The 27,500-nt window shown below is 37.9% G+C and overlaps 2 protein-coding genes and 1 long non-coding RNA gene across 5 annotated transcripts in view; 1 reads left to right on the forward strand and 2 right to left on the reverse strand.

Annotated features, from left to right (window-relative positions):
- LOC133621768 (uncharacterized) overlaps nucleotides 1-9,408 on the forward strand; it is a 134,413-nt gene extending 125,005 nt beyond the window's left edge. Inside the window, exons 3-4 of the long non-coding RNA XR_009817693.1 lie at nucleotides 414-572; nucleotides 8,803-9,408. This is a non-coding gene — a long non-coding RNA (uncharacterized lncRNA). The remainder of the gene's footprint in view (nucleotides 1-413; nucleotides 573-8,802) is intronic.
- Nucleotides 1-10,797, reverse strand: part of cyp4v2a (cytochrome P450, family 4, subfamily V, member 2a) — a 26,223-nt gene extending 15,426 nt beyond the window's left edge. The window contains exons 1-4 of the mRNA XM_061984113.1: nucleotides 10,572-10,797; nucleotides 10,367-10,479; nucleotides 8,815-8,900; nucleotides 940-1,130 (exon numbers count right to left, since the gene is read on the reverse strand). Coding sequence (XP_061840097.1) covers nucleotides 940-1,130; nucleotides 8,815-8,900; nucleotides 10,367-10,479; nucleotides 10,572-10,761 — 580 coding nt within the window. The 5' untranslated portion in view covers nucleotides 10,762-10,797. The remainder of the gene's footprint in view (nucleotides 1-939; nucleotides 1,131-8,814; nucleotides 8,901-10,366; nucleotides 10,480-10,571) is intronic.
- Nucleotides 10,798-12,371: 1,574 nt separating this feature from the next.
- Nucleotides 12,372-27,500, reverse strand: part of tlr3 (toll-like receptor 3) — a 16,597-nt gene continuing 1,468 nt past the window's right edge. For all 3 annotated transcript variants that reach the window (XM_061984095.1, XM_061984094.1, XM_061984093.1), the window contains 4 exons: nucleotides 23,543-23,962; nucleotides 23,259-23,453; nucleotides 14,471-16,326; nucleotides 12,372-13,567 (listed from right to left, as the gene is read on the reverse strand). In XM_061984095.1, the coding sequence (XP_061840079.1) occupies nucleotides 13,336-13,567; nucleotides 14,471-16,326; nucleotides 23,259-23,453; nucleotides 23,543-23,809 (2,550 nt within the window). In that variant the 5' untranslated portion in view covers nucleotides 23,810-23,962 and the 3' untranslated portion in view covers nucleotides 12,372-13,335. The remainder of the gene's footprint in view (nucleotides 13,568-14,470; nucleotides 16,327-23,258; nucleotides 23,454-23,542; nucleotides 23,963-27,500) is intronic.

The following is a 27,500-nucleotide window of genomic DNA, read 5'->3' on the forward strand; positions in this document are numbered from 1 at the left end:
AAACGTATTTTTTATCACTGCACCCGTAACCCGGAATAGGTTGATGAAAACCGTACGAATTACGGGAAAACCGGAGTAGTTGGCAGGTGCCTCACTAATGCCTTGCATCGTCTATATTAGATATAACGGGCGGGTGCGGGCGGATGGCGGGCGGATGCAGTTCTGATCAAACGTTACATCGGGTGGATGGCGGATGGTTGACGACTTTCTGATGCGGTTGCGGATGAAATATTTGCCTATCCGCGCATCTCTAGTATATATATATATATATATGTATGTGTATATATGTACTATATACTAAATACTATCGCAATGTTGAGAAGCTAGCGACATGAGCATTGGCTAATATGCTAACACGTTTACAAGTGGGTGTGTTAGTAGTACTAACTTACATTATTTTTGTATTGTTTCAGTTTCGTAAAGTCGCCAAAACGTCACCGTGGAGTTACTGAGTCTGTTTAGCTGATTGGAGAGCCAGCTTCCGCAGCTAGTGGGTCCATGACGATGACTTCTGTTTTGTTTGATCAGCCGTTTTACTGCCCTGTTACAGGCACCGTTTGGAAACAATCAAGGTATGTAAATCAACATTTACTACATCTTTTTTTTGCTAAATAACTCATTTCACAACGTATATACTTTATCTGCGGCTTACAGTCCGGTGGGGCTAATATAGAACATTTCCAAAATTTAGTGGGTGTGGCTTATATACGGAAATACGTTGTGTGTACAATCCTTCAGTGCCCAAAGATTCACATCCTAGCTACAAGCTGCAAGTTGTTATGATGAACCAGGTCCACCATGGCAGTGTTTGAATAACCAGTACAAATACAGACTGCAGTCGTGTGTGCCCTGGGTCACATGTCTTTGTACCCGGACCACAAATCAATATCAACCTGGATCTGGTTATTACATGTTAATAAGAAGTACTCGTGCACTGACCACAGATGATGTCCAGCGCGCACAGCGTCACGTGGTTGAAGCAGTTAAAGGGGCCCCGCCCCGCCCGGGAGTCCAGCTTGTTTACCAGAATCTCGGCCTGCTCGTTCATCACCTCCAGGAAATCCTGCAGGATGGTGAAGTGGAACGTGGGCGTCAGCATCTTGCGACGCTCGCGCCACTTTGAGCCTGTGCTGGTAAAAGTAGAGAAAAGCAGGTTTTTGATGGTAAATAGATTGAACTAAATTGAATTTTTTTCCAGCAAAAGAGAGACGACATGTCGTTTTTGACATACTTTAGATATGGACTGTCTGATATGACTGAAATATGATATGCACTGCAGACGTGTCCAAAGTGCGGCACATTTTATAGGTACTATTACAAAAAAAACATAAACAAGTGGAATAAAAGAGCAAATAGGTGAAATGTAACAACAAAAAGTTGCAATGTTGACTAATAACACAAAGCTGCCATGCAGGCTGTTTTTACTTTAAAACTGTCATTACTCCAAAAAATAATAATACATCAAAGTCAATGTTGTTATAAATGATTTACCTGTTCAAGGCTCCAATTACTTCCACTTTGAAATATTTTAAATGGTCATTGCTAAAAAAAAATAATGAATTAAAATCAATGTTGACTAATAACACAAAGCTGCCATGCAGGCTGTTTTTACTTTAAAACTGTCATTACTCCAAAAATAATAATAAATCAAAGTCAATGTTGTTATACATTATTTACCTATTCAAGGCTACAATTAATTCACATCAAATATTCCACTTTGAAATATTTTTAAGGGAACAAAATTACATATTTTGTGTTTTCCATAAAAAAAACTAAGTTTTCTATGAGGAAAAAGGGCATAAAAAATACACACACACCAAAAAAATGTATAGCTATAAAGTTGATTTTGAGACTTAAGTGGAAAAAAAAATTATGACTTATTTGTAACACTTATAAGAATTTTTGTGTGTGGGGGGGTGGTTTAAACGGTCATTGCTAAAAAAAATAAATTATTAATTAAAATCAATGTTGACTAATAACACAAAGCTGTCATGCAGGCTGTTTTTACTTTAAAACTGTCTTTACTCCAAAACATTGTAATAAATCAAAGTCAATGTTGTTATAAATTATTTACCTGTTCAAGACTCCAATTACTTCCACTTTGAAATATTTTGGGGGGAACAATATTACATATTTTGTGTTTGCCATAAAAAACAAAACTAAGTTTTCTATGAGGAAAAAGGGCATAAAAAATACACACACACCAAACAAATGTATATATATGAAGTTGATTTCGAGACTTAAGTGAAAAAAAAAATGTATGACTTATTTTTAACAGTTATAAGAATTTTAAGGGGGTTTTAATCGGCCATTGCTAAAAAAAAAAAAAAAAAAAAAAAAATTATGAATTTAAATCAATGTTGACTAATAACACAAAGCTGTCTTGCAGGCTGTTTTTACTTTAAAACTGTCATTACTCCAAAACATTGTAATAAATCAAAGTCAATGTTGTTAAAAAATATTTACATATTCAAGGCCCCAGTTACCTCACATCAAATATTCCACTTTGAAATATTTTCTGGGGAAAAATATTACATATTTTGGGTTTGCCATAAAAAAAAACGAAGTTTTCTGTGAGGAAAAAGGGCATAAAAAATACACACACACTAAAAAATGTATAGGTATGAAGTTGATTTCGAGACTTAAGTGAAAAAAAAAGTATGACTTATTTTTAACACTTATAAGAATTTTAGGGGGGTTTTAAGCGGCCATTGCTAAAAAACAACTTATTAATTTAAATCAATGTTGACTATTAACCAGTGTTGGGACTAACGCGTTACAAAGTAACGCGTTACTGTAACGCCGTTAGTTTCGGCGGTAACTAGTAATCTAACGCGTAATTTTTTTATATTCAGTAACTCAGTTACCGTTACTACATGATGCGTTACTGCGTTATTTTACGTTACTTTTTATGTAGTATAAAGTGTGTTTTATCGGAGCGCTGCTGTGTCATCGTTCTGATTCTTCTTGTGTCACAAGCCGGAGAAGAGAGAGAGACATGCGCTTTGTGTGGGTGTGTCTGAGTGTGAGTGTGGGGAGCGAGGGGGGCGGGGGCGTGTCTGATCATGGCGGAGCCAGAAGTCGAGTTTGCTAACATGGAGATATTTTCACTACTTTTCTTTTGTCGAGCACAAAGAAAATAACATTTTAGTTAAATGTAAATTGTGCTTTGGATCAAAGATGCCATCTACTGCCCAAAACAGCAATTCAAATCTGCTGAAACAAGCTACATAGCAACATGCTTCGACGAAGCTAGTAAAGAGAGACAGAGACTCTGATGCCACTTCACCTCCACCACCACCACCATTCACCGCTGAAGGTACACACTCTGTCAATCAATGTTCCCTCTAATTGTTCATGTGTGAGAAAATGCAAAAAGTCCCTGAGCATTGAGTGGAGTCCATGTGAGCAACTTTAGACGTGCACACTGTGGCTACACCAGCAGCACACCTGTCCCAAACCTCACTAAATAACAACTTACATCTCCATCCATCCATCCATTTTCTACCGCTTGTCCCTTTCGGGGTTGCTGGAGCCTATCTCAGCTGCATTCGGGCGGAAGGCAGGGTACACCCTGGACAAGTCCCCACCTCATCACAGGGCCAACACAGATAGACAGACAACATTCTCTTATTATTATAATCAAATGACAGCAGTCATTTCCATTTCTAATACAAGTGTTTAGGCCCACTTATAATGACAATAACAAAAAATATTGTTTTTCATGAACTGTGTACTTGTATTGTTTGTCTGGGTGGAGGTCCTGCTTTGGAAATAATTTGTACCCCTTTCAGACATTGCATTTAGTTCCCATTAAAACATTCACATGTTGCACAATGAGATGTAAGCAGGGGATCATGTGTACATTCCTGCAACTTCCTGTTTGTAAAAAATATATTTTTATTAGTATTTATTTAATATACTAACAGCATTTAATGATTAATATTTATAAATTAAGATTCCTAATAAATGACACTAGAATAAGCACACATTTGATTGGTAAATCATAGTGTAACGACCTGGAATGACACTTTATGTGTGGTGTTGGAGTTGTCCGACTTTTTGTGTGGCTGTAAACGCATCACTGGCTAAGTGCCATATGTGCAAGTGTTGGCGCACGTGAGAGAGCGAGCGGCTGCTGTTGATATAACAAAGTTGCTTTTGGTCTGGTTTGTACTGCAGAAAATGACCAGTTTTGCTAGATATTATTTTTTTTACTAATGTTTTGGTGATGTGTTTATGGCCGACAGTAAAGAGTTTTGCTCAGTAAAGTGATGGATGGAATTCATGTCCTCAAAGCGTCTCGACAGACGTTACAATATTTGAACAATGATGACGAAAACGGTTTTCTCTGTCGTGTCCGTGTCGTGTCGAAAATTGTTATGCGCTTATTTTTTTATTTGATTTTGTGCATGGCATAGATTTGCCGTTCGCAGAGGACGCTTGAGCAGTGCGCAATTGCACATGCGCGCTCCTGAGAGGGAACGTTGCTGTCAATTCTCTTATATACTCTTTCATTCTAGACTTCTAGAGTGTTTGATTATCACATCACTCTAAATGTATAGACTATAAAGTTCACAAACATAAAGAGAGATGCTAGTGGGCCAGGCCAATCTTTCCTTATCTCTAAACTAAAACTGGGGAAATGTGTAGTGTTCTGGGTTTCAGACATGATTTTGTATAAGAATTACTTGAGGAAGAAAATGCCTGGTTAGACTTTGTGTATGTAGTGTGTGCCTTTCTTGGTTTACATCTATGCTGTTATTATGCTGTTTGTTACTTATGTATGTTATGTTGCAGCTATTTAAAATAGTTTTGTCAATTTGTTCTGGCCAGAAACAAATTGGCCTTTGTAACATATCTTTGTCTTTGTGTGTTGTATGTAGACCACATGGCTTAGCTGAGTTGAGTGATGCAAATGCATGTCAAGTTGATCAACAGATTGTATTATTCTCCAGTGCAATAACAGTACTGAAATGAAGGCTAAAAGGGCATTAATTGGAGCTTTAAAAAAGAAAAGAAAAAAGAAGTAACTAAATAGTTACTTTTCACAGTAACGCATTACTTTTTGGTGTAAGTAACTGAGTTAGTAACTGAGTTACTTTTGAAATGAAGTAACTAGTAACTGTAACTAGTTACTGCTTTTCAGTAACTAACCCAACACTGCTATTAACACAAAGCTGCCATGCAGGCTGTTTTTGCATTAAAACTGTCATTACTCAAAAAGTAATAATAAATCAAAATCAATGTTGTTATAAATTATTTACCTATTCAATGCTCCAATTACTTCTCATCAAATATTCCACTTTGAAATATTTTTTGGGGAAAATAGTGCATATTTTGTGTTTACCATAAAAAAACTACGTTTTCTATGAGGAAAAAGGGCATAAAAAATACACACACACCAAAAAAATGTATATATATATATATATATGAAGTTGATTTTGAGACTTAAGTGAAAAAGAAAATGTATGACTTATTTTTAACTGTTATAAGAATTTTAGGGGGGTTTTAAGCGGCCATTGCTAAAAAAAATAAAAAAAATTATGACTTTAAATCAATGTTGACTAATAACACAAAGCTGCCATGCAGACTGTTTTTACTTTAAAACTGTCATTACTCAAAAAATACTGATTAATCATAATCAATGTTGTTATAAATTATTTACCTGTTCAAGGCTCCAATTACTTCACATCAAATATTCCACTTTGTAATATTTCTTGGGAAAATAGTGCATATTTTGTGTTTGCCATAAAAAAACCAAAGTTTTCTATGAGGGGAAAAAGGGCATAAAAAATACACACTCACCAAAAAAATGTAGAGATATGAAGTTGATCTCGAGACTTAAGTCGAGAAAAAAAAGGATGTATGACTTATTTCTAACACTTATAAGAATTTTAGTGGGGGGGTCATTGCTAAAAAAAAAAATAATGAATTAAAATCAATGTTGACTAATAACACAAAGCTGCCATGCAGGCTGTTTTTACTCCAAAAAATAATGATAAATCAAAGTCAATGTTGGTATAAATTATTTACCGGTTCAAGGCTCCAATTAATTCCACTTTGTAATATTTTTTGGGGAAAAATAATACATATTTTGTGTTTGCCATAAAAAAAAACAAGTTTTCTATGAGGGGAAAAAGGGCATTAAAAATACACACACACCAAAAAAATGTATAGATATTAAGTTGATCTCGAGACTTAAGTCGAGAAAAAATAAGATGTATGACTTATTTTTAACACTTATAAGAATTTTAGTGGGGGGAGAGAGGGGGGGGGGTAAACGGACATTGCTAAAAAAAAAAAAAGAATTAAAATCAATGTTGACTAATAACACAAAGCAGCCATGCAGGCTGTCATTGCTCCAAAAAATAATAATAAATCAAAGTCAATGTTGTTATAAATTATTTACCTGTTCAAGGCTCCAATTACTTTCACTTTTAAATATTTTGGGGGGAACAATATTACATATTTTGTGTTTGCCATAAAAAAACTAAGTTTTCTATGAGAAAAAAGGGCATAAAAAATACACACACACCATGTATAGATATGAAGTTGATTTTGAGACGTAAGTGAAAAAAAATGTGTGACTTATTTTTAACACTTATAAGAATTTTAGTGGGGGTTTTAAATGATCATTGCTAAAAAAATATGAATTTAAATCAATGTTGACTAATAACACAAAGCTGCCCTGCAGGCTGTTTTTACTTTAAAACTGTCATTACTTCAAAAGTAATAATAAATCAAAATCAATGTTGTTATAAATTATTTACCTATTCAAGGCTCCAATTATTTCACATCAAATATTCCACTTTGAAATATTTTTTGGGGAAAATAGTGCATATTTTGTGTTTGCCATAAAAAAAATAAGTTTTCTATGAGGAAAAAGGGCATAAAAAATACACACACACCAAAAAAATGTATAGATATGAAGTTGATGACTTAAATGAAAAGAAAAAAATGTATGACTTATTTTCAACACTTATAAGAATTTTAGTGGGGGGATTTTTTAAATGGTCATTGCTAAAAAATATATATATAATTAATTAATATCAATGTTGACTAATAACACAAAGCTGCCATGCAGGCTATTTTTACTTTAAAACTGTCATTACTCAAAAACATTGTAATAAATCAAAATCATTGTTGTTAAAAATATTTACCTGTTCAAGGCTCCAGTTACCTCACATCAAATATTCCACTTTGAAAGATTTTTTGGGGAAAAATATTACATATTTTGTGTTTGCCATAAAAAAAACTAAGTTTTCTATGAGGAAAAAGGGCATAAAAAATACACACACACCAAAAAAATGTATAGATATGAAGTTGTTGACTTAAATGAAAAGAAAAAGATGTATGACTTATTTGTAACACTTATAAGAATTTTAGTGGGGGTATTTTTTTAAAGGTCATTGCTAAAAAAAAAAAATTTGATAAATTTAAATCAATGTTGACTAATAACACAAAGCTGCCATGCAGGCTGTTTTTACTTTAAAACTGTCATTACTCAAAAAGTAATAATAAATCGAAATCAATGTTGTTATAAATTATTTACCTATTCAAGGCTCCAATTACTTCACATCAAATATTCCACATTGAAATATTTTTTGAGAAAATATTGCATATTTTGTGTTTGCCATAAAAAACTAAGTTTTCTATGAGAAAAGGGCATAGAAATACACACACACACACACACCAAAAATGTATAGATATGAAGTTGATCTTGAGACTTAAGTGAAAAAAATATATATATGATTTATTTTTAACATTTATAAGAAGTTTAGTGGGTTTTTTGTTTTTTTACGGACATTGCTAAAAAAAAAGTTTATTAAATCAATGTTGTTATGAACTATTTACTTAATAAAGGCTCCAATTACTTCACATTAAATATTCCACTTTAAAATATTTTTTGGAAAAATATTGCATATTTTGTGTGTTCGTCATAAAAAAATTATGCTTTCTATGAGAAAAAGGGCGTAAAAAATACACACACACAGTTTGAACAAATTAACCTTTAACGTACTCTACAAGCTATCGTCACGTCCGCTTTTCATCCATTCTAACATCGTTCAGACCCAGTCACAAGATATGTGCGACTTCTGTACGCACACAAGAGTGAATGCAACACATACTTCATCAACAGCGATACAGGTTACACTGAGGGTGCCAGTATACAAAACTTTAACACTGTTTGAAATATACGCCACACTGTGAATCCACACCAAACAAGAATGACAAACACATTTAGGGAGAACATCCGCACCGTAACACAACATAAACACAACAGAACAAATACCCAGAATCCTTTGCAGCAAATAGATGAGTAATAATTTGAACTTTTCCGATGAGGGTTTTATACTGGTCGATCGCATGTATTAACTATAAATTGGCCCCCAAAACAGCACCATTTTTACATGTACAGTACTAGCCTTTAAAAAGAAAAACAAGATAAGGTGTATTGTATAAAAACTAAACGGTACAAAGTAGTTTTATGAAGTATTAATAACATACAGCAAACGGTAGGTATCTCCTTCCAGCTGCTTCTCCTTCAAATACACCATCAGCAGCTTCTCCATGTTATCATGGATAAATGTCAGATGTGATATTATGTTACCGTTTTTGCCGGACTCCTACTGCTTCGGTACCATGAAGACTAGCAGTGCTACGCTCCAACTGCTTCACGGCTGTCATGTTTATGATGATTTATTCTTTAATTCAATTAAAACCATCCACTTCTCCTTAGATTTGTATGTGATCAATAATAATAATGAAAAATAATGTTATTTTTGTTTCACTTTGCAGGTGTTCCCATACCTGGTGAGCAGACCAGTTCCAAGCCAAGGATAGAGGAAGCTGTATGAATAGGATTTGTCCATGTGAACCGGATTGCCCACCACTGGCTGCAACAAAAAAACACAACAGTAAAAAAGTAGTAGTAGTTGTCAGTAGTAGTAGTAGTAGTAGTAATAGGTGATATACTGTAGTAGTAGTCGGTGATACAGTGGTAGTAGTAGTTGTCAGTAATAGTAGTTGTCAGTGGTAGTAGTAGTAGTAGTAGTAGTAGTAGTAGTAGTAGTAGTAATAGGTGATATACTGTAGTAGTAGTCGATGATACAGTGGTGGTAGTAGTAGTAGTAGTAATAGGTGATATACTGTAGTAGTAGTCTGATACAGTGGTGGTAGTAGTTGTAGTAGTAGTAATAGGTGATATACTGTAGTAGTAGTCGATGATACAGTGGTGGTAGTAGTAGTAGTAATAGGTGATATACTGTAGTAGTAGTCGGTGATACAGTGGTAGTAGTAGTAGTAATAGGTGATATACTGTAGTAGTAGTCGGTGATACAGTGGTAGTAGTAGTTAGTAGTAGTTGTCAGTAATAGTAGTTGTCAGTGGTAGTAGTAGTCAGTAGTAGTAGTAGTAATAGGTGATATACTGTAGTAGTAGTCGGTGATACAGTGGTAGTAGTAGTTAGTAGTAGTTGTCAGTAATAGTAGTTGTCAGTGGTAGTAGTAGTAGTAGTAGTAATAGGTGATATACTGTTGTAGTAGTAGTTGGTGATACAGTGGTAGTAGTAGTAGTAGTAGTAATAGGTGATATACTGTAGTAGTAGTCGATGATACAGTGGTGGTAGTAGTAGTCGTAGTAATAGGTGATATACTGTAGTAGTAGTCTGATACAGTGGTGGTAGTAGTTGTAGTAGTAGTAATAGGTGATATACTGTAGTAGTAGTCGATGATACAGTGGTGGTAGTAGTAGTAGTAATAGGTGATATACTGTAGTAGTAGTCGGTGATACAGTGGTAGTAGTAGTAGTAATAGGTGATATACTGTAGTAGTAGTCGGTGATACAGTGGTAGTAGTAGTTAGTAGTAGTTGTCAGTAATAGTAGTTGTCAGTGGTAGTAGTAGTCAGTAGTAGTAGTAGTAATAGGTGATATACTGTAGTAGTAGTAGTCGGTGATACAGTGGTAGTAGTAGTTAGTAGTAGTTGTCAGTAATAGTAGTTGTCAGTGGTAGTAGTAGTCAGTAGTAGTAGTAGTAATAGGTGATATACTGTAGTAGTAGTTGGTGATACAGTGGTAGTAGTAGTTGTCAGTAGTAGTAGTAGTAATAGGTGATATACTGTAGTAGTAGTAGTCGGTGATACAGTGGTAGTAGTAGTAGTAGTAGTAATAGGTGATATACTGTAGTAGTAGTCAGTGATACAGTGGTAGTAGTAGAAGTCAGTAGTAGTAGACAGTAGTAGTAGTAGTAGTAATAGGTGATATACTGTAGTAGTAGTTGGTGATACAGTGGTAGTAGTAGAAGTCAGTAGTAGTAGTAGTAGTAGTAGTAGTAGTAGTAGTAGTAGTAGTCCATATACTGCACCTCAACAGTCTCGGCATGGAAGAGAACCACAAAAGGAACGGTGCCGACCCAGATTTTAAGAAGAGGTGCGTTACAGAACTCTTCAGTGTAATCTATAATTTGCCGGAAGAAATCTGCAAACAAAAGACGTGTTCTGGTTCTGGTTCTGGTTCCGATTCTGGTGTTGCACTCTTCACCAGGTGCTGACCCTTTGGCCTCTCCTTACCTCCCGCATTGGATTTGAACTGCAGCGCGTTACCGATGAAGGGGTACGTGCTCCCCACCTCCTGGATGGGCTTCATCTGGATCCATGTGCGCAGGTAGCTGCTCAGGTTCTTGAAGGTCAGCAGCACCAGCGCCAGCAGCACCGCCAGGCCCAGCACAGGCACGGACACACTCCCGGGTAGGACCGCCATACTTTGCTCACTCACAATGTTCCACAACACTTGCAGGGGGGCGTGTATAATATGTACCAGATGCTGGCTGGTCATGTGACTCTGGTGGGTGGAGACACACTTATCTTCTCCTGACTTTGACTTTGACTTTTTAAAGTTATGTAAACGTGCCAGACACACTGTATACATTTAATGGCCCTCAATTGTTTTATACTGGTGAAAAACTTTGGTATAAAAGCAAATGTACATATTCTTTTTATAAACACTTTAGTTTGTCGGTGGTACACCAACGTATCTTCTACACTTCAGCTCACACTGAAACTTCAATATTAAAAAAAAAAAAAAAAGTATATTTATTAAATTGTGTATTTATAATCTGGTTGTTAGTGCATTTTTTATGCAATTATTACATTTTTGTTAGCTATGTACTCAGTGAGTGTGTGACACACTCACAAGCTGTACTGATTGTATTGTTAGTGTTTTATAATGGTTATCCGTCATCTACTGTATTAATAAAATCATTACATTTGATATGTATATACAGTATATATATATATATTTATATATATGTGTGTGTGTGTGTGTGTGTGTGCGTGTGTGTGTGTGTGTATGTATAATATATATACATATATTAATATGTGATATTTACATATATATGTATGTATAATAGGTATACATTCTATATGTTAATTAATATATATATATATATACATTATTTATATATACATTTACATAAATATTTATATATTTATACATTCTATATATTAATGTGTATATATTTATAAATATATTTGTATATATGTGTGTATATATATATATATATATATATATATATACATACACATATTTATATGTATAGTATTATATATACATATATTAATATGCGATATATATGTATATATGTGTGTGTATATATATATATATATATGTATGTATGTATAGTATGTATACATTCTATATATTAATTTATATATATTTATATATATATATATAAATATGCGATATATATGTATATATGTGTGTGTGTATATATATATATATATGTATGTATGTATAGTATGTATACATTCTATATATTAATTTATATATATTTATATATATATATATTATATTTATATATAAATATTTATATTTATTAATTTACATAAATATATATACACAGCTAAACACACACATTGAGGCATCAAGGGACACAGTATCACTACTTGAGTTTCATGGGGCATTGATGCTTCAGTACATTAATATATACTAGTATAATATACTAGTATACTATAAAATGGTTCATAACTGTTTAAAAAAAATTGCCACTTATTAAATATTTATAAATAAACGTTTGGTATAATATATAATTGTATGTCTTACATGTCTTATAGATTACATTATACTGTATTTTTCGAAATAACATGCAAATTATATGCATGTTATATAGTTGCATTATTATTTAGAAAAAAAATCTTAATATTTGTGGTAGGAAGTAGTAAGACTGCATTACCACTAGATGTCACAGTCACCCAACATTAGGCTTTATATGGTCTTGGAAAGAAGTATGATTTTGCTGCTCGTTATATACGTACAGATATTACAATAATTTGATTAATAACAATAGTAAACATTTAATTAGAACACTGAAATGCACCTTGTCAGTTTTATTACAAATTATGCATTACAAAAACATTAAAAATGTTCTTTGGAGAACTACAAAAAAGCCTTTTACAGTTTAAGATCCAATACAATACTCAATATTTGTTTCCTGGGAGTATGGAGTATTGGGGAGGGGGCAGAGGGGACATTCACTCTGCACTTTTTCCAAAAAGCTGTTTTTTCCCCTTGCACTTTTCAGTGTCCAGAAATAATGTAATGCTAATAGATGGAGGCAAGTCAAACACTTGTGCTTGGCGGAATACCTCCACTCAGATGGAAGCCGGTCCCTTTAGACCGCCCACACAGCTGGCAGCCCTAGATAAGTACAATACTTAAGGTATTAAAACTTTTAGGGCGCAACAAAAGACTAGATTCAGCACAGACTGAACTGACTAGACAACACACCATAAACTACACACTACTGCCATCTAACGTCTTGCACTTGCAACTGCAATTGCAACTTACTGTCATACTTGTAATTAAGACTCAGAAATGTGATAATGAAACCGCCCTCCCAGTCCCCCTATAGCTCTGCCACTGTGTTACATGTATAAAACTTCCACATCTTTCTTTTAAAAACTATTTGTACGCACACAAGAATCTTTTACTAAAAGTGTTTGGAGGATATTTCTACATGGAGGACACACCGTAGGTACTGGTGGAACTCACCAGAAATTGGACGTGTCTCCTTGCCCTGGAATTGTGGCGGTCTGCTGGTAAAGGTCATGAATGCTCTTTCCGCAGGTTGACATACAAACACTTTGTTACCACTTTCACTTCCTCTATTTAGTCAAGTTTAATGTCTTGTCGCAGCGCTAAAGACCTTACTTGACAATCCGATCTCTACCGTGTTTATTTGTTTATCAGAATGTAGTTTTTTTTGTAGGTGAGAAAATTTGCAAATGAGATCATTTGTTTGGAATTCCTTACAAGTTCAACTATCGCTCCGAAAGGTCAGCTGCGAAATTGATTGGTTAAACCGAGGGCAATCAGCAGCTTCTGGCGAAAGGCCGGAACTCGCTCCCTTTGGACGGGCCAATGGAGTATGCAGCGTGGACGCAACATTCCTCTACGGAGGAAGAGCGACTGGGACAACTTGTAGTCGTGCACGTTCTGCAGGAGGACCAGGATCACAGAGTCTCTGCTGGCTTCGATGACCTGATGCAAAGCGTGGTGGGCCTTAAAGCTGCATACACAAAAACAAAAATAGGAAAGGCGGATTAAGCATGAGCACAATTCCTGGGAATTCCCAGATAACATAGATGCTCCGTATATAAAGTACCACTGAGAGTCAAACACACACTAGGTGTGGTGAAATTTCTTTCTGCGTTAGACCCATCCCCTTGTTCCACCCCCTGGGAGGTGAGGGGAACAGTGAGCAGCAGCGGTGGCCGCATTCGGGAATCCTTTTGGTGATTCAACCCCCAATTCCAACCCTTGATGCTGAGTAATAAGTCCCATTTTATAGTCTTTGGTTTGAACTCACGACATACCGATCTCAGGGCGGACACTCTAACCACAAAGCCACTGAGCAGGTAAATTAAACCACCGTCCCCAATTGTTGCTTGGTGCATGGTCAAAAGACGCAAGTAACATTCCAATTAGGGTTGTGCGACGACAAGAACCGGGTCTTACGTTCCAATTTTCCCGGAACCGCCTTAATGTCGATGCCTATTTTTGATGCTCAGTTCACCGACCAGCAGCTACGCGGCTAACTGTTAATAATTTACGGAGCCGCTCTCCTAAGTCGATATTCCTCCATTGCGGCAAATAAACTCTATTTCTTACACGTGTTATTATAACTGGAGGACTGGAGGACGAGGCTAAAGCTGTTCCACGCAGAATATTCAAGTTCAAAGGATTGATGTTCGTATACTGGTTGAAAATAGCTCTGTGAGAAATTCATAGTACATTTTTAACCCTGTCTCTGAAAAGAATCGGAATGGAGAATCATTGAAAATCGGAAACTGAATTGTCCAAACTCAAATAATGCCTAACCCTGATACTAATCTCACGGAAAATTGCAAGCCTTGCAAGAAATACAACATGAGACTTAGAACACCAAACATGTCAACAGTGTGTGATTTACCGGCTGCACCACGGGTCTCTGAGAAGACTCTCCGTCACCACAAACAGTATTTTCCGTGAGTTTCTCATATTTTCCACGATGGACTCCAGCTGCGACGTGCCTGGCATTGAATCCCGATCCTCCAGGTAAAATCTGCATCCGTCATTTTCCAAAGGCATCACGGCTCTGTCCACCCAGGTACTGTCCTCCTCAGCGTGGATGACGTAGGCGTCGTATTCAAATTGTCGGCCCTCTTCCACTTTGGCGTCACTAAATCCCAGTGTCCGGTTTATCAAAATGTTCCAGTAAAATTGAACCCTCCAGCCGTGGAAGTGCACCAGCAGGGCGGTTACAGTCAGCACGAGGACGAGGGTGCTGCTTAGTATGTAAAGTGCCTGGAAAGGTGTCATATCCCTGCAAAAGAGGGTGTTGAATTCCATGACTGAGTGGTTAAAGTAAACCAGGGGTGTGTTGCACAAATACCGATCCCTGAGACCTGGCACTCTGGTCGTATTTGTGTTGTTCAACCATGTCACAAACCACAGGATGCTCTCGCAGGTGCAATCAAAGGGGTTTCTGTCCATGATGAGCACGCTGAGATTGCTCAGGGGTGTTCGGAACACTTCGGGTCTTACAGCTGTGATCAAGTTCCTCTGGAGGTGTAAAACCTTTAGGGAGTTCAGGTTGTCAAATACCGAATATTTTGGGTTGTTGAGCAGATTGTTGCTGAGTCTCAGTTCCTGGAGGTTATTGAGGCCGCTCAGTGCGTCTGTTGGGATCTCGTCAAGACCGTTACTATTCATCCAAAGGCTTACCAAGTTCTCTAAGCCTTTTAAATAAAGTACAGGCCCGCCAAGGTTTGTGTCTTTCCACAATCGGGCCAAGTTGTTGTGTTCCAAATTAAGAACTTTTAGGTTCACGAGTCCCTCCAACAGATTGGCTCGGAGGTTGGCGATGTTGTTGTTGCTCAGGTCCAGGTAGGTGAGCTCAGACAGGGGTTTGAATGGGGAGGGATCCAGGTTAAGAGCTGTGACCACAAGGCTTTTTCCTAGCGTCAGGACTTCAAGACCTGGGACATTAACAAACGACTTGGAATTGAGGTTGATCGTCTGGTGGTTAAAGGACATGGTTAGCTCCCTGAGTCGATCCAGACCTTCAAATTCCTTGCCAGTCAAAGTTTGCTTGATGAAATTAAAATCCAGAGCAAGACTTGTGAGGTTCTTCAAATGGGAAAAGGCTCCATATTGAATCTGGACGATAGCCACTGCTGTCAAGTTGAGCTTCAAGAGAGGAGACCCACTAAGTGAGGCAAGTGTTTTGTTGCTGATGGTTTTCAGTGACACATAACTGCTCCAGCTCATATCGAGCTCTTTCAGACTTGTCAAGCCCGTGAAAGTGTTCTGAGTGATTTCCCGTACGGAAGTCCGCTGTAAACACAAACTCTCCAGAGTGCTGAGTGGCTGGAAGGAGAAGTCGTCGATGATGGGCGTTGCCGAGGTGTGACCTTTTACCAGAGCTTTCATCAAGACTAGTTTTTTCAAGATTTTAAGTCCCCGAAATGTTGACTTGGTCAAATGCTTGAGGTTGTTGTCCGACAGGATCAGAGTTTCCAGTTTGCCCGTCCACTGAAACGAGCTGTCTTCAATCTTACCCATCCCGTTGCCGGAAAGATCCAGAAAGGTTAGATTTGTTTGCTGCAAGCCTTTGAATGTTGCGTTGTTGAGAGTGACCAGTTTCATCTTCTGCAAGGACAAAGCCTTGATGGAGACCTGGGACAACTCCAAGCACAGTTTGGAAATGACAGTCGTGCCCATGTTGCTGCCGTCTATGATTAAGGTTTGCAGCTGTGACAGAGGCTTGAAAGAACCAGGTTCCACCTGCAGAGAAGAACATTGGAAAAATGTCAACGAACCACCAAAGTCTCCTGAAGTTGTTGGGTACGTGGTCTACAAAGTCAAAATACAGGGTGATCTAAAGAAAACAGAACCCATGAGAATGTTATTCTACAAAAGTCAAGGAAATTACTTGAAATTGGCTGACCTTAAACCTCAGTCCGTCTTACGGTCCTTTCCCAAAGTTTCCGTTATCTTAGTGGCTTTGCATAAAAGTCATGTTCTTTCCAAAATATTCTCCAAATGGGCGCCACGGCATTGGAAGCAAACTTGCCCTCGTCAAACTTAAGAATTAAGAGGCTTCCGAACACAGTCAACAATTCTGCTGCTTGATAGACTATGACGACAATTTGCTTGCGCTACAGTGTATGATTAATTCGGAGAAAAAGGCCTCCACGCTACATGTCTTTGCCTTAGTTGGCCAAGACCTGTTGGGGGAGACTATTGTTCCAATATTTCATGCACAAAGCCCATTTGTGTACCCCGAGAAAGAAAGGAAGGACCATTTAGTCAATGATTTGTGGGCCCTTAGTGACGAAATCCATCAGGGATGCGCCGAACGGTCGACCCCTGATCAGTATCAGACTATTTTTGTGAAAAAGTACTTAATTAGCCAATGCCGGTCAATGCCTTACAATGCTAATTGCAAAACTCTATCCCCTCTGGTTGATACTTTAGTTTTGGTCCCCCGCCTGGTGGTTCGCAGCAAAAAGTGTATGTGCATACACCGCTCCCCAAAGTTAAAAATCATCACCACCATTGAAAATAAAAATGTCGTATTGTATGTTATACAGTAAGTACTAAACCGCAGACAGGATGGAAGTCCAGCAGCACCTGGGAAATGATACCGGCACTTAACAGTAGCAATTTTTGGTACATTTCTATGTTTTAATAAAAATGAACTGTTTTTGATGATACAATCAAATTTTTTGTCCATCCATCCATTTTCTACTGCTTGTTCCGTTCGGGGTCGCGGGGGGTGCTGGAGCCTATCTCAGCTTCATTCGGTCGAAAGGCGGGGTACACCCTGGACAAGTCACCCCCTCATCGCATCTAATTTTTTATGGCAACATTTAAAAATTAGCTGATTATGATAACTGCTGTCCAGTTGTTATATCTTGTTTTATTATTACATTTCTGAGTCTCCGTTACAGTTACAAGTCCAGGCGTTAGATGGCAGTTGTGTTGGCGAGTCAGTCAGTCTTTGCTAAATTTAGTCTTTGGTTGCGCCCTAAAAAATGTTAATACTGTAAGTAATGTAACTGTGGGGAGTGCTCAGAGAGTATGGGGTATCGGACTGTCTGATTTTGGCGGTCCGCTCCCTGTATGATCAGTGTCAGAGCTTGGTCCGCATTGCCGGCAGTAAGTCGGACACGTTTCCAGTGAGGGTTGGACTCCGCCAAGGCTGCTCTTTGTCACCGATTCTGTTCATAACTTTTATGGACAGAATTTCTAGGCGCAGTCAAGGCGTTGAGGGGATCCGGTTTGGTGGCTGCAGGATTAGGTCTCTGCTTTTTGCAGATGATGTGGTCCTGATGGCTTCATCTGGCCAGGATCTTCAGCTCTCGCTGGATCGGTTCGCAGCCGAGTGTGAAGCGACTGGGATGAGAATCAGCACCTCCAAGTCCGAGTCCATGGTTCTCGCCCGGAAAAGGGTGGAGTGCCATCTCCGGGTTGGGGAGGAGACCCTGCCCCAAGTGGAGGAGTTCAAGTACCTTGGAGTCTTGTTCACAAGTGAGGGAAGAGTGGATCGTGAGATCGACAGGCGGATCGGTGCGGCATCTTCAGTAATGCGGACGCTGTATTGATCCGTTGTGGTGAAGAAGGAGCTGAGCCGGAAGGCAAAGCTCTCAATTTACCGGTCGATCTACGTTCCCATCCTCACCTATGGTCATGAGCTTTGGGTTATGACCGAAAGGACAAGATCACGGGTACAAGCGGCCGAAATGAGTTTCCTCCGCCGGGTGGCAGGTCTCTCCCTTAGAGATAGGGTGAGAAGCTCTGTCATCCGGGGGGAGCTCAAAGTAAAGCCGCTGCTCCTCCACATCGAGAGGAGCCAGATGAGGTGGTTCGGGCATCTGGTCAGGATGCCACCCGATCGCCTCCCTCGGGAGGTGTTTAGGGCACGTCCGACCGGTAGGAGGCCACGGGGAAGACCCAGGACACGTTGGGAAGACTATGTCTCCCGGCTGGCCTGGGAACGCCTCGGGATCCCCCGGGAGGAGCTGGACGAAGTGGCTGGGGAGAGGGAAGTCTGGGCTTCCCTGCTTAGGCTGCTGCCCCCGCGACCCGACCTCGGATAAGCGGAAGAAGATGGATGGATGGATGTAAGTAATGTACTTTACACACCAGCTGTTTGATTGTAACGTGCATCTTAGTAGATGGGACTTGCTAAGATTTTTCGGGTTCCGATTCCACTTTCGATTGTGCTGAACAACTCGGTTCCTTAACGGTTCTCTTATCGATTCTTATTTAGGAAAAAAAAGGTGGATTAGCCTATATTTTGTTTAGTTTAGAGGTAACATGACCTTACAAAGCCTACAGTGAGGTCACATACGTAGCATAGAAAAAAAAATAGCTTTTATGAAAATAGATATAAGAAATATTCTGCTGTAGAATTTAACAAAATATGTGCAAATTACACATTACACATTTAGTAGCATGTGATATTAACTTGTTACATGCAAAGTGAGATATGTCAAGCCTTTATTTGTTATAATTGTGATGATTATGGTTTACAGTTTATAAAAAACCTTGAATCGAAAAAATCTCAGAAAATGTGGGTGTGGTGTGGAAGTCGCCTCCCAGCAGCTCCACTGCAGACACGGCACAAGAGCCCAGCATGCAGGTTCAACAAGGTTCTAATCAAAATGTTTTCTTTCCAACAACAGTTTTCTCTCCTAAAACGTGACTTTTCAGCCACGTCCGTAACCTCCTCTCCCTCTGCTCCCGGCCGCTTACTGTTAAAGACAACAGATGATTAGATTAACACGTACCACCTGTGAAATCTAATCACCGGCCAGCTGTGTCTCGCCGTCCCGCACATGCCCCGCCCCTAGTCGATGGTGCTCCGCCCTCAACACCATTGACAGAGGCGGTGACCTTTGCTCCTGCAGCGCGCTGATCACACTCTCCCTCCACAGAGGGGTTTCAAAAACTGCAAGCCATGATCATCGAAATCATAACAAATAAAGGCTTGACATACCTCACTCTGCATGTAATGAGTTAATATCACAGATTAGTTTCACATTTGAAGTTAATTGCTGACACAAATGGACTTGGACACGGTATTTTAATATTTTGAGTTTCTCCTGTGTGTATATGACTGAGAGAAAATCTGCTGGGGGGGGAAACATGGAACTTTTCTCCAACTACAATTGAACATTCACCTACCGAAAATTAGGAGTATCACTGTAGCAAGTAGATGCAAGCTTTTGACCACAAATTTAGTCGGCAAGCGAGTGCAAGGAACTGACACACTGGGAACCGTTTCTGAACAAGAACCTGTTTTCGAATCCCATCCCTATTTGGAGATGTTGAAATCACCATGAAAATCGCTCATGCTAATCAGTAGCATGCCAATAGCAAAACCAATGTATATTAGCATCAAGCTAGCACATTTTTGGAACACAAGAAATAATTGCTCGGTTAAGTTTAAGACGTGTATGGCGTCAACATGTAAACAAACGCCATGGGTGGATCTACACCTGACATCCACTGTAATGATACCAATTACAGGAGCGTATCAAGTCGATACTACTATAGTTAAGTCGATATTTTTTGGCATCACAACATCTTCTTTCGTTTTTTGTTTTATTATATTATGTTTATAATATCAGGAAATACGTCCTTGGACACATGAGGACTTTGAATATGACCAATGTATGATCCTGTAACTACTTTGTATCGGATTGATACCCACATTTGTGGTATCATCCAAAACTAATGTAAAGTATCAAACAACAGAATAATAAGTGATTACTACATTTTAACAGAAGTGTAGATAGAACATGTTAAAACAGAACAAGTAGATTAATAATCCATTTTTATACAGTTTGTCCCTCATAATGTTGACAAAATAATTAGAGATGTCCGATAATATCGGCAGGCCGATAAATGCTTTAAAATGTAATATCGGAAATTATCGGTATCGGTTTCAAAAAGTAAAATTAATGACTTTTTAAAACGCCACTGTACGAGTAGTGCCTACGTCCGTGTTTTACCGGATATGTACATATTATGTGTATATTATTGTTTACTTTATTACTCTAGTATACTCTGGACTGAAGCTGTGTGCCTTCATTGTTTTTGTAGCTGTTGTTTTGAGGCATGTTTTAAAAAAATTAAAAATAATGTACTTTGTGAAAGTCAAGGTATAGTATTTCCATAGTTGTAGTGGGTATCAGGATTATCTCAGGGAGAGCATGTCCCAAATTCCAAGCTGCTGTTTTGAGGCATGTTAAAAAAAAAATGCACTTTGTGACTTCAATAATAAATATGGCAGTGCCATGTTGGCACTTTTTTCCATAACTGGAGTTGAAGTTGTTCTCTTATTTTGGAAAACCTTGTTTTTGATTGTTTGATTGAAATTTTTATTAGTAGATTGCACAGTACAGTACATATTCCGTACAATTGACCACTAAATGGTAACACCCGAATACGTTTTTCAACTTGTTTAAGTCGGTGTCATGTTCTGTGGTCACGTTTTGTTTAGTTATGTTCTGTTGGTTTAAGACTCTTTTTAGTTCCTGTTTACGCTCCATTGTTTGGTTTCCATGACAACTCATTGGTTTCACCTGATTCATTTGGACTCACGCACCTGACTCATTTGGACACACGCACCTGTGTTAATCATAGAGACTATTATTTAAGCCTGTAGTTGCCAGGTAGTCGGCCTGGCGACATTACCCCTGATACTCTTGTTTACCCTTTATACCATAGTTTATGCTGATCATTTTCACGTCACAGTAAGTGTTTTTTTTTTTGTTTCATGTCCATAGTCTGTCTACGTGTTAGTTTTTGTTTCCATTCGCTAAGTTTGTGTCTCCGCCTTGTGCGCACCTTTTTTTTTTTTTTTTTTTTTTTGATAGTCAAGATTAAACCTGCAAGCCTTGTCCAGTCAAGTCGATTTGCACCAGGGGAAAACATTCCTCGCAGCGAGCTGCGAAATCCTCGTAGCAATCTGCACCAAAGTCCACGTCGTGACAGTCGGGGTCCACGTTAATTCATTCATGGTAAAGTTACATTGTAACATCACAACAAAATTAGGCATAATAATGTGTTAATTCCACGACTGTATATATCGGTATTGGTTGATATCAGAATCGGTAGTTAAGAGTTGGACAATATCAGCTATCGGCAAAAAAGCCATTATCGGACATCACTAAAAATAATAGAATGATAAATGGCGCAATATGTTACTGCATATGTCAGCAGACTAATTAGGAGCATTTGTTTGTTTACTTACTAATAAAAGACATGTTGTCTAGTATGTTCACTATTTTATTTAAGGGCTAACTTGCAATAAGAAACATATGTTTAATGTACCCTAAGATTGTTTGTTAAAATAAAGCCAATAATGCATACTTGCCAATCTTGAGACCTCCGATTTCGGGAGGTGGGGGGGTGGGGGGTGGGGGCGTGGTCGGGGTGGAGCGGGGGCGTGGTTGGGGGCGGGGCTAAGAGGGGAGGAGTATATTTACAGCATATATATATATAAGAAATACTTGACTTTCAGTGAATTCTAGCTATATATATATTTTTTATTTTATATATATATATATATATATATATATATATATATATATAAATAAAATAAATACTTGAATTTCAGTGTTCATTTATTTACACATATACACACACATAACACTCATCTACTCATTGTTGAGTTAAGGGTTGAATTGTCCATCCTTGTTCTATTCTCTGTCACTATTTTTCGAACCATGCTGAACACCCTTTCGCAGGTACCCAGAAAGGTTTCGAGTACCACCAAAAAAACTGAATCTCTGAAGACAGTATAAAAATCTGTGTTAAAGGTGTACAAATACTGTTTGTATAAAAAGCATGTTATTTTTTACAAATGAGGGTTAAGAGTTCAGTACTAAAAAAAAAAGAAAAGAACGTGGCTTAAGTACAGTTTTTTAATTGAGCTGCAGCATTTTTTGGTTGGGTTGTTTATTTATTTTGAGTAACTTCTATACATTTGTAAAAGGGGAGGAATGTAATAGTGATCTATGTTTGTCTGTTGCCATCTCCTGGTGAATGTTGGCTATAGCGTACTGGGGTTACTTTTTGGTTGGCCAACGATTTACGTGGTGTTGCGCACCTGACGTCACTCAGGTCCGCATGGAGCTGGAGGGGGCGTGGCTTCCAGCTCCGCCTGAATTTCGGGAGATTTTCGGGAGAAAATTTGTCCCGGGAGGTTTTCGGTAGAGGCACTGAATTTCGGGAGTCTCCCGGAAAATCCGGGAGGGTTGGCAAGTATGCAATAATGCAATTTTTTGTGGTCCCCTTTTATTTAGAAAAGTATCGAAAAGTACCAAAAAGTATCAAAATAATTTTGGTACCGGTACCAAAATATTGGTATCGGGACAACACTACTACAGTGATTAGATCGATATTTTTATTTTCACAATACTATTTTTGTTCATGTTTACAAATTATTTGAGAGCAAAAACCGAATAATTTAAATAAGTAGTAGATAATAGTTTTTGTGTACTATTGACTTAGTTTTGCTCGGTTATGATAACGATTGTATGTAATGAAAGGGAATAATGAAGTAGTTTACATGGCGTGTTGTGCTGATCTCATTCATGGAGGTTAGGAATCGTCAGCATTGAACCCTGATCGGAACATCCTTAATATCCACACCTGATGTCAGTGCATCAGTACTGTATTAAGTATTTGTTGTTTCTTACTGTCTTAATGGTGGTGGAGACCAAGTTGAGGAGGTGCAAAGACTTGGAATGGCTGAAGAGGGCAAAGTCATTCTTGGCCAAAGTAGTGAACGAGTTGAATCCCAGACTGAGCTCCTCCAGGTTGGGCATCTGAGTCTTGGAGCCGAGCCGAGCCGAGTTTAGGTTGTTCTTTGAGACGTCAAGGACCTTCAGACTCTGAGTTATGAGGAGAGAGATGATATATTGTTTTTAAGTGAAAGCAGATATTGCGGTAATCCAGTACACCCGATTTTGGATCCGATTACCTGTAGTCCAGAGAAGGCTTCCCCTTTTAGTTTCAGTCTGTTGCCTGACAAGTGAAACCTGGTCAGATTGCTGCAGGCGCTCAGATCCTCTTCCTGAACAACGTGCACTTGGTTGTGGTCCACGTAGAGGGTCTGCAGCAGAGGCAGAGTCCGACACAGCCCGCCGTCCAGCCCGCTGAGGCTGTTGTAGCTCAGATCCAGATGGAGGAGGCCGGCGTAGGGCGCCAGAGACAAGGACCGGATCTGACCCAGTCTGTTGTGGGACATGTCTAAACTGGTGATGTTCCCCGGGAGGTTTGGGGGGATGGCGGTGAGGCTGAGGCGGCTGCAGTCGGCCTCGGTGCCACGGATGTAGCAGGAGGTCTTATTCTCGAAGGCCTGACCATGGCCGGATATCAGGAAGTAGCAGAGGAGCAGCACCTTGGGATGGGGAGGAAATCAGTCACAAACCTCGGATAAAGGAAGCAAAGTCTGTTTGTTCAATCTTTGAATCCATGTGATTTTAGAAAGTCAAACCTAAAAGGTGCATCTAGTTCAGGGGTCGGCAACCCGCGGCTCTGCGGCTCTTTAGCGCCGCCCTAGTGGCTCTCTGGAGCTTTTTCAAAAATGTATGAAAAATGGAAAAAGATGAGGGGAAAAAAATATATTTTTTGTTTTAATATGGTTTATGTAGGAGGACAAACATGACACAAACCTCCCTAATTGTTATAAAGCACACTGTTTATATTAAACATGCTTCACTGACTCAAGTATTTGGCGAGCGCCGTTTTGTCCTACTAATTTTGGCGGTCCTTGAACTCACCGTAGTTTGTTTACATGTATAACTTTCTCTGACTTTCGAGGACGTGTTTTATGCCACTTCTTTTTTTGTCTCATTTTGTCCACCAAACTTTTAACGTTGTGCATGAATGCACAAAGGTGAGTTTTGTTGATGTTATTGACTTGTGTGGAGTGCTAATCAGACATAGTTGGTCACTGCAAGACTGCAAGCTAATCGATGCTAACATGCTATTTAGGCTAGCTATATGTACATATTGCATCATTATGCCTAATTTGTAGCTATATTTGAGGTCGTTTAGTTTCCTTTAAGTCATCTCAATTCAATGTATATCTCATGACACACTATCTGTATGTAATATGGCTTTTAATTTGTTGCGGCTCCAGACAGATTTGTTTTTGTATTTTTGGTCCAATATGGCTTTCAACATTTTGGGTTGCCGACCCCTGATCTAGTTGGAGTTCAACCGTGCCTCAAAAGTAAGGGTGTTTCAATCCCTTGCATCTAAAATCTCTGATACAAGCAGTTCTACTTGTGCAACATCTAAATGTCCTCCAATAAACGCACAAGGTCGGTCTCTTCTCCTATTTTAGTCAAGTCATTTACAAAAAGTCAACGTGGTAGGTTATAGGCGACTAGCAGCTACACAGCAGCTAAGCACACAATAGAACAACTTTGGACACACCTTCTCCTCATTTAATGTGTCTTATTTATTTTCATGACTATTTACATTGTAGATTGTCACTGAAGTCATCAAAACTATGAATGAACACGTGGAGTTATGTACTTAACAAAAAAAAGGTGAAAAACCTGAAAACATGTTTGGTATTGTAGTTTCTTCAAAATAGCCACCCTTTGCTCTGATTACTGCTTTGCACACTCTTGGCATTCTCTCGATAAGAATATTTTAGTCAGTCGGTGTTTCTCAACCATAGGCCCGGGGCCCAAAAAATATCAGTCTCTTAGCCGTGGTCCCTATGGGCCGCAGCGGTACTCAGTTGTAATACAATTTTCCACCACTTGTGGCAGTAATGACAATATCAAACAAACTGAAGAAGTCTGGAGTTAAAGTCATATAGAAGTTTCTTCAGCGCAAAAAATGCGACTAATGTGGCGAAGTTGTATTTTTGTTTGCACTTTAATTTATTGACAGTTTAGGTTAAAAAAAAACAACGTACATATTATTATTATTATGAGAATTATTATTAATTTAGGTAGAATGTATTTGTTTTCAGCACTTATGAGTACCTTCTAATGCCGTAAATTTGATTGGTATTTCTATTTGTAATTGGCCTGAGCTAAGCCTTGCATACTTGCCAACCTTGAGACCTCCGATTTCGTGTATATATATATATATATATATATATATATATATATATATATATATATATATATGTATATATATATATATATATATCTTCATCCTGAAAATATGCAAACAAAACTGTGTTTGGATAATTGATATTTCAAACTTGCATAAATAAATATTAAGGAATATAACATAACTTGGCTTCTGAGAGCTTCAAAATGTAGTGAATAAAATACTAAAGTTGTTGATAAACAAGCAATTATTTTAATAATTAAATATGGTCATTTCAAATGAATTATTATGATAATTTAAAATTAATTATTTCAAATGTGTTTATTTTAATGTAAAATTCTATGGCTGAATGTAATGAGTCAGAAAAAATAAAAATTAAAATACAATTAATTTTGATGTTTTTAGCAAAATATAGTAAAAATTTATTTTTTTATTTTTTTATTTTTTAAATTAATAAATATATTTATTTTTAGGTAAGATAAACATAATAATATAATTTATCTCTAGTCTGGATGATTTAGTTCTTGTCACCCTGTTGTCCTCCCGTTGTGAAAAAAGGCTGTCCTCACTCAGGTCCGGCTGAAAATCGGAAGATTTTCGGGAGAATATTTGTCCCGGGAGGTTTTCGGGAGAGGCGCTGAATTTCGGGAGTCTCCCGGAAAATTCGGGAGGGTTGGCAAGTATGAGCCTTGATAATAATTGTGATTATTGAATGGTTTTGTATCATTTCACAAGGTTTTTCGTTTTTTTGTTTTTTTCCTGTCCAGCTACTCAGGCAAATGATATAGTTGATGTAGATGCTCATATCGGCTGCTCAGATGTACTTTACAAAAGAGAAGTGTAGGATACTTCTCTTGTTGCCTTATTTGTATTTGACTTTATTAAATGTATTTATATTATCATTTGGTGCAGCCGGGCCGGAGCAGGAGGGGATAGAAAGAGAAAAATAGGAAGACAGGGGAGGAAATTGCGGGGACAATAGGGGGATTAGACAGAGAGACAAAAACAACAACAGCAAACACAACAACAACAACAACAATAGAGCAACATCAGCAAATAAGATATGTACAAATATGATGGTAAAAGTGATAGCAAAGAAACAGTTAGCGAAATAAATAATAATACAGAAATTACAATGAGCATTATTACACTACAAATGGAGCAAAACAAATACCAATACAAATAGCGCTATTGATAATGAACAATACCAATAATTTACCTTTATTATCAACAATACAGTTGTTCAAATGCAACAATACATATATGTAATGATAACTAGAGATACAAAAAAAATGGAGGGAACGAAAGAGAAGCAACCTATATTAACCTTGTAGATTGTTATAGTAACAATAAATTAAGCTTTGTCAGTGTGCCACGTGTTACCCTGGGGTAACAACGTTAATTTATGTTTGATGACACGTGATTATGTGCATGAGTGTATGTATGTATATATACTTGTATATGTACAGTATATGTATGTTTGTACAGTGAATGTATATGTACATGTATGTGTATATGTATGTTTGTACAGTGAATGTATGTGTACATGTATGTTTGTACAGTGAATGTATATGTACAGTATGTGTATATGTATGTTTGTACAGTGAATGTGCGTGTGGATGTACGAACTTTGAGTGTGTATGTATGTACTGTATTATGTGGGCTCTGTACCGCGGATGTCGTTGTGGCTTGTGCAGCCCTTTGAGACACTTGTGATTTAGGGCTATATAAATAAACATTGATTGATTGATTGATTGATTTGTGTATGTACGTGGGAGCGTAGGTACCTATGTATTAGAGATGTCCGATAATATCGGACTGCCGATATTATCGGCCGATAAATGCTTTAAAATGTAATG

Source organism: Nerophis lumbriciformis, linkage group LG25 (assembly GCF_033978685.3).
Source record: "Nerophis lumbriciformis linkage group LG25, RoL_Nlum_v2.1, whole genome shotgun sequence".
NCBI classification, from domain to species: domain Eukaryota; kingdom Metazoa; phylum Chordata; class Actinopteri; order Syngnathiformes; family Syngnathidae; genus Nerophis; species Nerophis lumbriciformis.